Below are 13,133 nucleotides of genomic sequence, written 5' to 3' on the forward strand. Positions count from 1 at the left end.
AATGTTCGATGAGCTTTCTAGCTCAGTTCTTTCTGACCGTGACTAATTCATCAACTTGTGAAAGGTAAAAAAAAAAAAAATCAATCCGTGGTGCTATTTAAGGAGCTGGAAAAGAGATCTCTTCATTTTCGCAGATGAAGAAAATTTCGGCCCAGAAAGGCTGCAGAGCTTCCCCAAGGCCACACAGCTAGTCTCGGCTCTGGTTCTTTCCATTCAAGCATCTGTTAAAACTCCTATTATACCCAAGATATTGGAAGAGGCCAAAGTCCCAGTTCACAAAGAGCTCGGGAGTCTACTGGGGTAACAAATTGATCAGTATGACACAGAGCAGGAAGCCAAGAAGATCAAAATGTTTTTTCCTTCATCAAATTATTCTAGAGCTAGAATTTGCAGTTAATACATTTACCCCAATTCTCCTACTCCAGGGCTATGTAGGTATAAAGGTTTGTTAGTTATGGGCAAATTTCCCATCCAGAGACCATATGTAGATCTATATTTTCATAGCCACCTGCAGGCTAAAGAAGTAGGTTCATTTTTAAGAGCTCTAGGCTGTTATCTTTTAAAAATCAGCAGGATCAGTTTTAGGGAGTTGCTAAATGTGTTCACTTAAATGGTTTTAGAAATCAAGACAAATAAACTTCATCTCTTAATTAGTTGTTTGGCCAGTCTTGCTGGAAAAGTAGTTCATACTATGTATCTACACACTCAAATTGCTTTTTTCTAGGAAAGAAAGCCAAAAAACTAACAATTTTAAGCATTTTAACATTACAGATTGTAATTTCACTTAACTGCTGATTTTTAAATAGGATAGGATGAAAGCAAGCTTCCACCAATGATTTATACAAGTGATATAAAAACAGCATCAAGTGTGTATATGAAGATGGGTCAGTCTAAGGAGAATGAGACACAACAGATGGAGAGAATCCCACAGCTAAAAACGATATTAAGAGAACCAGAAGATGGCTTCCAGTGAGTGCGCAGGCTAAATTAAACTGTCCAGGGAGGACTTATGGGAGGACACAGACAAGAATTGCACAGAAGAGGCTACATAATCTGTTTACTGTTTGTTGGGGGCAGCACCAAATCAATGAGCTCAAAGGTCCACCCAAAGGGAAAAAGTGAAGAACACTAGTCATCTTTATCACTTATCATTAATCATAATGAAGACAATGATTTTCCTAATAGAATTCTTAAAAGAAAATTGCCAATTTCTAATCCCTGCTGTAAAGTCTGTTTTCAGGAATGACCTTGGTCCTGGCCCATCATACAGAAACAGAATTCGTTTTAATTTTAGGAGAAAAAAGAATAATACGACCGGATTAGGAAAATGAGGGTGCCAAAGAACTTACTGCCAAGATCTATTATCTATAGATATAGTATGTAGTGTATTACACTTTATGTCTGTGCAAGGCACTGTGCTGGGGAAGGGACTGAGTGGGGGAAAGATATAAAAATGCCAAGCCAGGCCCACCTTCAAGGAAATGGCCATCGAATACGGGAAACAGCCTTCACATACAGAGAGATCATTTTAAGAAGTTTATGAAGGAGGGAGGAAGCAAATGCTCTTCAAGTCCAGAGGAGGGAGCTGTGACATATATTATCAGGCTAGGCAGAGCAGAGAAGGTGGGCCCATGTGGAAGGAACAGCCCAGGGTGGGCCTCTTTGGGGAATGGGTAGTAGTTCAGTTTGAACAGATTCAAAGATATGAAAAGTGATTTGAGCAGAAGGGGAGGAGAGAAAGATAAGGCTGGAAAAGGAGCCCGAGGTCAGATCCCTTCAGAGGATTGTGAATGCCAGGCTAAAGAGGCTGGACTCAACTGGATAGGCAGGTCTTTGAACAGTTAAGTGAGTAGAGTGGTACTGAGGAAGATGAATCTGGCAGTGATGGATAGGCTAGATTGAAGGGAGTCAGACACAGAGAGAAGTTAGGGAAAAGCTACTAGAAATTATCTAGGCAAGAAGTAATGGGGTCTTGACGTAAGCTGGCAGCAGTGGGGAAGCCCCACTGAATCCTAAAGCCAGGAATCCTGTCATACCTAAACTTGGTTTTCCCCAGCCCAGCCCAGCCCAGCCCAGCACAGTGCTCTGCCCACACTAGGGCCTAAGAAGTGAAAGGCCCTGGTCACATGCTACAATGCAAGAATATCTATCCTGTGTGTGTCTGTGTCTATGTCTATTTGTATATGTGTCTGTAAGCTCTACCTTGGGCGATCTGGTTTAAGTATGGCACTATGACTTTTTTTCTTTTTTTTTTCACTATGACTTTTAATGATAAAAGTGGATCCTATTCCATGGGCCTCAGGAATATCTATCATACATTTATTTTAATGTTCTATTGCCTCTTATCCACAAAACTGTTAATAAATGAATGACAGAACTAACAGAACTCTCAGATCCTAAGTTTGAAAGTTACCCTTTTTTAACTTACAAGAATTAAGCATCACCCTCATTTTACCAAATGAAGCAGAGACCTCAGGTTTCTTCAGATCACACATCGAGGAAAAGGAAATATACTCACCAGCACAAGGCGAGGGGGGACGTTTTTGAGCTTTGGGAGCATTAGGCAATACCAGTTCATGTGAAGGCATCTCCCCAATATCAATACCTTCAGCCATCTTGAAAATTTTTTCCATCAATTGTGGGCTATACCTATGTTTGAAGTAATAAAAGACGATGTTAAAGCATGTAAGAATTAAAGCAGTTCCCAAACTTCTAAATGGGCTATTCCCATTGTAAGCTGTTGAGCCCCATAACTATAAAGAAGTTGTCAGAAATGGCCAAACCTACATTGATTCTAAGTGATTTTGACCCACAACTGCTTCCCACGCTTACCATGATTGATCACAGAACCAATGCTGGCATTTGGGGAGAATTTTTTTTAATAGACAGCAAATTCTGGTGCTGAATCTGAATCAGGGCAAGAACATAGGCACAGTATGCTTCTAAGACCCAAGAGCCCCTTTTCCAAGCAAACCAAAAGTCCATACACAGATAAGCCTGCAACTGCCTCTTAGAGCTTATTGAGAATTTGCGCAGGTCTATCTCATTTCCGAATAGTTCTTCCCAAAATTAAAAAGGAATATGACCCTTATCTGCTTAAGTCTTTTCCCTGATACTTCCAAACATCACTGTCTACCCTAGAGCTCTCTATCTGGCAAAGTCCATCCTCTATACTAGGCTGTTATTGGTTCCCCTGTGCCAGCCATCCTTCTGGGTACAGCCCCTCCCCACGAGTAATGCTTCTGGCTTTTCCAGAAAAAAGTTTTGATACAAACCCACCAGCATTGTCTACTGGCAGCTACTGTGGTGGCATATTTCCATACCCCCTGTTACTTCAGTATTCACTCTAAATGGAAACATTAAATAGAACATTTATTTGATCTGAACTTGGAAAATCATGAAAACTTATATTTAGTGCTAATCAATTACAAATTAGATTATTTTAGGGTCAATTTTTCAAGATATGAGGAAAGCAAAAGAGGCTATGAAAAGCCTAGACAACTTCAAGTGAAGGGAACTAAAGGAAGTATCTTCACTGTACTTCCATCCTCTATCAGAACTGGGGGGCCTTAAACATCACAACCTTAAAACTGGTCTTTAGGATCATCCAATACCAAACATAGAATGCAACAATCAATTTCATGTGTGGCATTCATAAATAATGCACATGTGCTCATTACAAGAACTTTCACACATTCACCCATTTAGTTTTTAATTTTCCAACAACGTGGGAACAACTTCATTCACTCTGCTATGAAACCCAACCATTCTAATCAGATAAAAATATACCTCGGTGTTGCATGGAAATATAATCAGTTTCTTCAAACTTATTTTAATAGGAAGCTACTTAGAATCTAAGACTTGGTCATTCTAATGGTCAAGCTTGACCTGAAAGAGAGGAGAAAATGAGATTCCCTCCTTTTTCTGTAGGATGGAGTAAGGGTGGGGAACTTGAGTGTGAAATGCTGTATATATTGGGTAACTGGAAAAGGAAGGATAGATTTAGAAATGAAGGTGATGTCAAAGCAAAATAATCAATAAATATGGTTTTTTAAGGTTTACCTAGCACCTAGTTAGCAAGAACAGTTACCAAGTGATCAGAGGAAACATATGAACTATTTCCCTCTGATGACTGAAAAGACCTTTTAATTACTTTTTGCATCATGTGCCCTTCTTTATTTGCAGAGTAGATGAAGTTAATCTTGATTTACAAGATTGATGGGACTAGGTGGTGGCTAGGTGGAGAAGTGGATAGAGCACCAGCCCTGGAGTCAGGAGGACCTGAGTTCAAATCTGGACTCAGACACTTAATAATTACCTAGCTGTGTGGCCTTGAGCAAGCCACTTAACCCTTGCAAAAAAAAAAAAAAAAAAAACCCTAACAAAAAAGATTGATGGGGCTTGTCCTGTACCCTAGGGAGAGAGAAGACCCAAACTGCTCATCCAAATTAGAAGGTCCCTTTCCCAGCAGCTCCCTCTGAAGCCCTCCCCACTGCCAGAAATCATTGGGCGCAATACTTAAAACTTCACCATTTGGGGTGGCTAGGTTGTGCAATGGATAGAACACTGACCTTGGAGTCAGGAGTACCTGAGTTCAAATCCGAACTCAGACACTTAAGAATTACCTAGCTGTGTGGCCTTGGGCAAGCACTTAACCCCATTGCCTTGAAAAATCTAAAAACAAAACAAAACAAAACAAAACAAAACTTCACCATTCAAAGAAGACTGCAAACATCATCTTGGATGACAATATTCCAGAACTCTTTGCTATTTATTTTAATTTTGCAGAAGAACAAATAAGGGAGCCTTCAAATCTGAAACTAGTGCAAGTGATAAACCCTTTGGTTCCTTCCACTATCTATCATGCCTCCGCACTCACTAAAGGACCTGGTGGGGTAACAAGTGAGGTGTCGCTACTCAGTCAGGGAACTCGAGTCAGTTTGGGACAAAGCACTTAAAACCTGTAAAGCTTGGTCTGAAAACCCTTTTGCAAAGTCCTCAGTCCAGTCTTAGAAAGGTATTTGCCATAAAATGCTAAATCAAACAAGAGACATGTAGAAACAAACACACACAAGTTCCCATTCTGGAACCCCCCCCAATACACACACACACACACACACACACACACACACACACACACACACACACAAGCAGTATTTGCAAGTCAGCAACGTACAAGAAAAAAGGTGGTAGATATTCTGGAGGAAAATCTAAATCAATAGCGATTTTAAAAATTCATGTTTAAGCTGTTCAAAATTCACCAAGCTTAGCATTTGCCAGTGTGGCTCAAATTGAGCATTTTCAAAATACCAAGAGGGGCAATAGCATAAGCAAGAATGAGGATACAACAAGATGCATAGAGAGGATTGAATAGTTTGACTAGTAATGGCTTACCAAAGAAATGCAGAAAGGATTAAATTGCTTCCATTAGGTCCAACCAAGTAAATGAGAGTTGGCACTTGAAAATTAAGCAGAGGTTAGGATTTGCAGTTTCAAAATTACTTGTTCAGAACTATTTACAGACTCCTGCCAGAAACGGAACCAAACAGATGTAGCCAAGCTACCACAACTAACACATAGCAGCAAAAAAGACAGGAACAATTTCAAATAAGTTTTAAATAAGTCATTGGAATTATTTGGAATTAGTTTTTTAAGTCACAAACCTACCTCTTCTTCTGAAATGTTCAAAAAATCCCAGATTTAAAGGGAAAAATTCTTTCAAAAGCTCCCCCTTACTTTCTTACCCAAGTGACTCATCCAACTCACCCACTAGAGCAACTATTAATGTCACAACCTATCCCTAGTTAGCATCTACCATCCCAGGACCAGTTTTAGATTAGGACAGAAGAGACTGTTCATCATACACAACCAAGACAGAAATGCCTACAGAATTTAATTTTAAGATCACAATATCAAGGACTTCCTACGAACAACATAATGACCAAAAAGGACTGCTTGCTTGGTACAATCAGCATTTAACAATAAGGCTTGGAAAAACAAACTTCAGGCTAAGTGAATATTGTGGGTAACAGTTCCCATATATATCATTTGTCAAATAATTAGGACATGGCAAAACTACAACTGACACTGAAGCTACACTAAACACAGTTGTTATTCTCACAGATTCCAAAGGCACTTCCAGAGCATTATGTAAATAAACTCCAAGGATCATTTCATGGGATCTTAGATCTAGAGTTTGAATGGGACCTGAGAAACCACCAATCCAACTCTCATTTTACAGGGTTTCTCACCCAGGAAAGGGAAAAAGAGACTTGCCCAAGGACACACACACACGCTCTTAGATTAGAAGTGGAAGGAATCTCAGAGATCATCCAGTCCAATCTCCTCATTTTATAGAGGGGGAAACTAAGTGCCCAGGGAGGGTTAAAGGACTGATCAAAAGTCAAAAAGATAATGAGCAGAACCAGAAAAACATTGTACACCCTAACAACAACACAGGGGTGATGATCAATCTTGATGGACTTGCTCATTCCTTCAGTGCAACAATCAGGGACAATTTTGGGCTCTCTGCAATGGAGAATACCATCTGTATCCAGAGAAACAACTGTGTAATTTGAACAAAGACCAAGGACTATTCCCTTTAATTTAGAAAAAAAAATCAGATATATTATTGTCTGATCCTGTTATCTCATACTTTTTGTTCCTTCCTTAAGGATGTGATTTCTCTCTCATCATGCTCAGTTTGGATCCATGTACAACATGCAAAGTAAAGACTGACAGATTGCTTTTTGTGGGGGGGTTGGGGGAGGGAAATAAGATTGGGGAAAAATTGTAAAATTCAAATAAAATCTTTAATAAAAAGAAAAAAAGTCAAAAAAGATAGAGACAAAATTTGAGTCCTAGCTTGTGGGCTGCAGCCCTGGATCAGTACTATTTCCACTGGGCCAGTTGCTACAGATACAGTTGATAGAAAAGAATCCAGTGTACCTAAAACATATGCATGAAATATCTTTTCAGAGTAAATCCCTGATATCACTTTATTGCTTTGGTCCTCTTTCATAAAAAAAAAAAAAGAATGCAGAGAAAAAGCTCTAATTATCCAAATTTTTAAGTAGTTCAGATTTCGTATAAAAGGGAGTTTGGGGACTAATCCTTTAAAACCATGGTTGTGCTAAATAATCCTATGAAATCTGAGGCATATGAGCTGCACAGGTTTGAAGATTATGAAGCTTATGGGTCAAAAATCAGCCAACAAAACTTTATGCTTCTTTTATAGGATAAATTTGTAGGAAGATAGACCTGCAAACCATGAGGGGGTTTAAAATCCACACCTCACCAGCTCCTTGAAACTTTTTGGGGGACTTCCAGCTTTGTTTTAACTCAAATTCAAAAGTTATGACAGTAGAGTGCACAGGGATTGGACTCTTACTCACCAGCAAAGTATAAAAGTTGTCTTGCTTAAAGAAAGGAAATGAAAATAATTCCTTCTTCATTCCTGCTACTAGGCTAATTAAGGCTCTCAAGAGCTATTTATATGAGACAGTGAAGCATCAGGACACTGGATCTTGAGTCTTGAGATCTGGATTCAAGCCCTGCCTTTTTTCTTTACTCCTGGTGTACCCTTAGCTCCCTGGGCCTCAGCTGCCTCATTTTTAAAATGAAGGAGTTGGACTAGATAGCTACTCAGGTTACCTACAGCTGTCCAATTGTGATGCTCTGAACCTCTGATGCCAGCCAGTTCATTTAACTCTTGAAATAGTAAACAAAGGAAAGAAAAATACAGTATAATTTTCCACATCAATCAGGTTTATCTTTTGCATCTGGATTCTCTCTTGGAGGCAGAAATGATATTGGGCAGGAAGAGTAGTAGAAGAAGAAAGGGTTTGTGAGGATGGAGGTAAATGAAGCATCATTACTGACAATGGAGAATGATAAACCTGTACTACTATTAACCCAAGAGAACTGAAACTTTGATAGAGTAATGTCTTGTAAAATCAATTTTTCATCAAGGAAAAAAAAAGTTGCACCAAGTTAACTGAGGCCTAAATTTCAGTCAGAAAAATTATCAGCCTAGCATGGACTTGATTTTAGCATTTGATGGGTGGAGCTGCCCATAGCTAGTTTAAAGAAAAAAACTCAACCTATGAAATGCCACATGGCAGTTTCTTGTTGGATTGATCAGGATGGTTCAAATACCTCTATCCGGGAGGCCCCAAAAGGAAGGGGGTGGAGAAAAAAAAAGACCTGTAGCCCAATCCCCAGGCAGAATGCTACTGATACCTAATCCCACTTGAGGCAAAAATGAAAGAAATCTTTTTGTACAGTAGATTTTCCAGTTCCTTGGCCAGCTTCACTGGCAAAAGCAGGAGGCAATGTGTGTGTGTTGTGGCCCAGGATGCTGAGGAAGCCAAAAGCAGCAAAGGGCCATGGACCCAAGCAGTACAGGGCCAGAAACATTTCCCCTTCCCAATGGGAAGGGAGGGCCACAGAGGGCCAGGAGGGTGGCCAGAGACCAGGGTCCCTGGAAAGGGGAGAGGGGATATGAAGACAGAGTCAGGCTTCTAGGCCTATCAGGAGTTGAGAAGAAAGGAAGAGGAAAATAGGAGGAAAAAGAAGAGAAGGAGGGAGGAGGGAAAATGGAAGAGGAAGATGGAAGGGGAAAAGGAGAGGAACAGGGTGAGAGTGGAAGGAAAATGGAAGGGGTGAAAGAAGAGAGAGGAAGGAAAATGGAAGGGGTGAAAGAAGAGAGAGGAAGGAAAATGGGAGAGGTGAAAGAAGAGAGGAAGGCAAATGGAAGGGGTGAGAGAAGAGAGAGGAAGGAAAATGGAAGGGGTGAAAGAAGAGAAGGAAAATGGAAGGGGTGAAAGAAGAGAGAGGAAGGAAAATGGAAGGGGTGAAAGAAGAGAGAGGAAGGAAATGGAGGGGGTGAAAGAAGAGAGAGGAAGGAAAATGGGAGAGGTGAAAGAAGAGAGAGGAAGGAAAATGGAAGGGGTGAAAGAAGAGAGAGGAAGGAAAATGGAAGGGGTGAAAGAAGAGAGAGGAAGGAAAATGGAAGGGGTGAAAGAAGAGAGAGAAAGGAAAATGGAAGGGGTGAAAGAAGAGAGAGGAAGGAAAATGGAAGGAGTGAAAGAAGAGAGAGGAAGGAAATGGAGGGGGTGAAAGAAGAGAGAGGAAGGAAAATGGGAGAGGTGAAAGAAGAGAGAGGAAGGAAAATGGAAGGGGTGAAAGAAGAGAGAGGAAGGAAAATGGAAGGGGTGAAAGAAGAGAAGAAGGAAAGTGGAAGGGGTGAAAGAAGAGAGAGAAAGGAAAATGGAAGGGGTGAAAGAAGAGAGAGGAAGGAAATGGAGGGGGTGAAAGAAGAGAGAGGAAAGAAAATGGGAGAGGTGAAAGAAGAGAGAGGAAGGAAAATGGAAGGGGTGAAAGAAGAGAGAGGAAGGAAAATGGGAGAGGTGAAAGAAGACAGAGGAAGGAAAATGGAAGGGGTGAAAGAACAGAGGAAAGCAAATGGAAGGGGTGAAAGAAGAGAGAGGAAGGAAAATGGGAGAGGTGAAAGAAGACAGAGGAAGGAAAATGGGAGAGGTGAATGAAGAGAGAGGAAGGAAAATGGAAGGGGTGAAAGAAGAGAGAGGAAGGAAAATGGAAGGGGTGAAAGAAGAGAGAGGAAGGAAAATGGGAGAGGTGAAAGGAGAGAGAGGAAGGAAAATGGAAGGGGTGAAAGAAGAGAGAGGAAGGAAAATGGGGGAGGTGAAAGAAGAGAGGAAGGAAAATGGGAGAGATGAAAGAAGAGAGAGGAAGGAAAATGGAAGGGATGAAAGGAGAGAGAGGGAGGAAAGTGAAACAGGAAGGTAGAAGGGGAAGAGGATGGGACTGGAAGTAAAATGGGAGAGATGATGGGAGGAAAGAGAAGGATAATGGAAAGGGTTGGAATGGAAAGAAAATGGAAGAGTGGAAGGGAAGGAGAGCAGGGAGAGTAGAAGGAATGAATATGGAAGAAGATGGACAAAGAAGAGGGAAAGGAGGATAGAATGGAAGGAAAATGGGAGAGTTCCAGGGAGGGAGTGGAGGGAAAAACGGAAAAGGAACATGTAGAGAAAAAGAAGGATGAAACTGAAAGAAAATGAGAAAATTTGAAGGGGGGAAGGAAAAGGGAACAGGAATGTGGCAAGAAAAAAGAAGAGGAGGAAGATGGGAGTGGAAGGAAAATGGGAGAGTGGATGGGAGGGAGAGGAAGAAAATGGAAAGGGTGAAGATGCAAAGAAAAAGAAATTGAGGATGGAAGGGAAGGAAAATGGGAAAGATGAAGGCCATGAAAGGGATGAGAATGGAAGGGGATTATGGAAGGAAAAAAGAGGAGGAAGATGGGGGTGGGAAGGAACATTGGGAGAATGGAGGGCCAATGGAAGGAAAAAGAAGAGAAAGATGGAATGGAAGGAGAGTGGGAGAAGTCAAGGAGGGGAGGCAAATGGCAGAGGGAGATGGAAGAAAAGAGGAGGAAGAGGATGGGGAGTGGCAGGAAAATGGGAGAGTAGCAGGAAGGGAGGGGAAATGGAAGAGGAAGTTGGAAGGAAAAAAGAAGGACCTGGAATGGCAGGAAACAGGTGAAGGGAAAGGAAAGGAGGGAAATGGACGGGCAGTACGGCAGGGAAAAGAGGAGGGTGGGCTGGACGGAAAAGGGAGGGCAAAAGAGGAAGATGGCAGGGAAAAGGGAGAGAATGAAGGGGAAGCAGCATGGGAGGGGGCGGAAGGGAGGAAGGGGAGAGGGCTGGAGGAGGGGTTTGGTGGCGCTGGGCGCCGGGGGGGGGAGGGGGAGGGGAGGAGAAGGGAGGGGCGAGGGGAGCCAGGAAGGGGCGGGGTGCAGTCCGGGAGGGGGCGAGGGGGGGGAGACAGCGTGGGGGAAGGAGGGCTCCGGGGCCCTCGGCTCTGGCCCCCGCCCGCGCTCCCCCGCTCCCCGTGCCCGCTCACCTGCAGCCCAGGAAGATGTGGTTGGTCCACGCGGACGAGAGCGCCAGCAGCTGGTCCAGCGCGGCGCCCGGGTACTTGTGCAGGTGGCGGCAGATGAAGGTGCGCCGCAGCCCCCACTGCCAGTCGCTCTCGTGGCTGTAGCGCCACTGGCTGACCACGGCCTCGGGCGGCATCACCGAGGAGGAGGGCGGCGGCAACAAGTCGCCCTCCCGCAGCAGCCCATCGCCGCCCTGCGCCATCTGCAGCTCGCGGCTCCCGGGGCGGCCGAAGCGGGGGTGGGCGGCGGGCTGGCCGAGCGGCGCGGCGATGCCCGCCGGGGGCGCTCAGGGCGGGGGGCAGAGGCCGGCGAGCCGAGGTCCCGGGAGCGGCCGGCGGCTGCGGCACATGGGGAGCGGAGTGAGGATGTGGGGAGGCGGCGAGCAGGGCAGCCTGGGAGCAGGGGGCGGAGGGAGCGCGGGGCAGGGCGCGGGGAGAGCGCCACGCCTGCGCCGGAGCGGCCCACACGGGGCTCGGGCGCGCCCCTCCCCCCCGAGCCTGGCTCTACGCGCTACGCCAGGACGTCGGCTTTGCCTCCACTGCGCGGCGTGCGGCCCGCCAGCTCCAGTGCGCACGTGCGGCTGCCTGCCCGCCTCTCTAAAGGCTCCTGCGAGCCTCTCGCGAGACGACGGCCAAAAGCCAATGCGACCTTCTGCTAGGCGGTCCCGCCCCGCGCTGACGCCGCCGTGCTGCAAACGGCGGGGCTCGAGGAGCTTGGGAGAAGGTTCTAGAGGAACCCCCCCCTCCTCCCTCCTTCCAGCCCCGGAAAGGAGTCGACTGGCGTCCCTCCCGCGGCGGGTGGTGGGGGTCGCCCACGACCGCGGGCGCGAGCGCTCGATCCCGGGAGCTCCGCAGTCACGTGGGCGACTGGGCCCTCGGGCGGGCCGGGCGGGGCTTAAAGCCCTTCGGCTCCTCTGGGACACTTACTGCAGTGTGGCTTGCGAAATGCGCCAGGAAGGGAGACCTTTTACCACCTGGCTCTGCTCCCCGCCCCCCCACCCTCCCTGGAAACAGGCCCCGCGCGGCATCCACATTCCCTCCCGAGAAATCAGACAGACGGGTAGGAAGCACCTACGACGTGGCGGGTCCCGGAGACATAGACCTACCGGAAAGGCTGGCGCTACGCCATATACAGCCCCCCCCCCCAGCTGCAGGCCCTCCACCAAGGCAGGCCACTCAATCAAACACTGACTGCCTACTGTGCGCTCTAGGGGATGCGGAAAGGGAAAAGACTCCCCAGAGGTCAATGTCATGGGGGAGACAACAGAGACATGCAAAGCAGGCGACATTCGTGCTTAAGGAAAGAGAATTAACACAGAGATGGCTCTAGAATTAAGAAAGGTAGGAAAGGCTATGCAGAAAATGGGATTTTACCTGGGACTTCCATTGGCCATAAAGAGGTACCTACATAGGAAAGGTAACCCTAAAGAAGGCTTTAGCAGCTGAAGGGACTGAAAAGAGCTCCGGGCTGCCCAAACATTTGAACGGAGCCTTGATGGAAGCCAGAGATTGCAGGGGTGGAGGTGAAGAAGGAAAGCCCTCTAGCCATGCAAGAAAGCCAGTGTAAAGGCCCAGAGATGAGAGATGGAGTACACAGGCAGGGACAGGAAATGGACCAGGACCACAATCCCATATGGACATGCCCTTTCTCAAAGAAATGGGACATTTGATTACTGTTAGCCAGAAGAATGGGGAGAAAGGGAAAGATGGCAGGAAAGTGACAGTAAAGCATGGTTAGGTGGAGAAAACAAAGATGACAAGGAGGCGAGATCCAAGGGTCTGCTTGGAAGGGCACAAGCCAATCCTAAGCCTGCGTCCAGTCAGAGCCAGAGCCACTAAACCAAACAGTCAACTAGTTAATTAACTACTCAGTTCCAAGTACTGGTAATACAAAGGAAAAAAAAAACCAGTCCTTCCTCTTAACTAGTCCGGGGAGACAACATGAACACAACTATGGACAAACAAGATAGGATCAATTGGGATACGCAGGGACCTCAAGAAAAACTTCCGGGAAGATAGCTTTTAGCAGGAACTTGAAATGACCCTGGGAAGCCAAGAAACACAGAATTGCAGGCCTGGAAAACAGGAAAAATACCTAGAGTAAGGAAAGGAATTGTCCACTTCCCTGAACAGCTAGGTGGCCATTATCCTTGACCTGAGTATGGAGGGCTGAG

General features: G+C 45.2%; 1 protein-coding gene across 3 annotated transcripts in view; it reads right to left on the bottom strand.

Moving 5' to 3' along the window:
* Window positions 1-13,133, bottom strand: part of NKRF (NFKB repressing factor) — a 40,102-nt gene that overhangs the window by 6,642 nt on the left and 20,327 nt on the right. The window contains exons 1-2 of one of the 3 annotated variants that reach the window (XM_074205211.1): window positions 10,924-11,177; window positions 2,519-2,649 (exon numbers count right to left, since the gene is read on the bottom strand). In XM_074205211.1, the coding sequence (XP_074061312.1) occupies window positions 2,519-2,649; window positions 10,924-11,162 (370 nt within the window). In that variant the 5' untranslated portion in view covers window positions 11,163-11,177. Of the gene's footprint in view, window positions 1-2,518; window positions 2,650-3,279; window positions 4,346-10,923; window positions 11,178-13,133 lie in introns of those variants that run through there. The other 2 variants (XM_074205213.1, XM_074205212.1) reach the window with 2 other exon arrangements.

The sequence above is a fragment of the Macrotis lagotis genome, chromosome X, assembly GCF_037893015.1.
Source record: "Macrotis lagotis isolate mMagLag1 chromosome X, bilby.v1.9.chrom.fasta, whole genome shotgun sequence".
Taxonomy (NCBI): domain Eukaryota; kingdom Metazoa; phylum Chordata; class Mammalia; order Peramelemorphia; family Peramelidae; genus Macrotis; species Macrotis lagotis.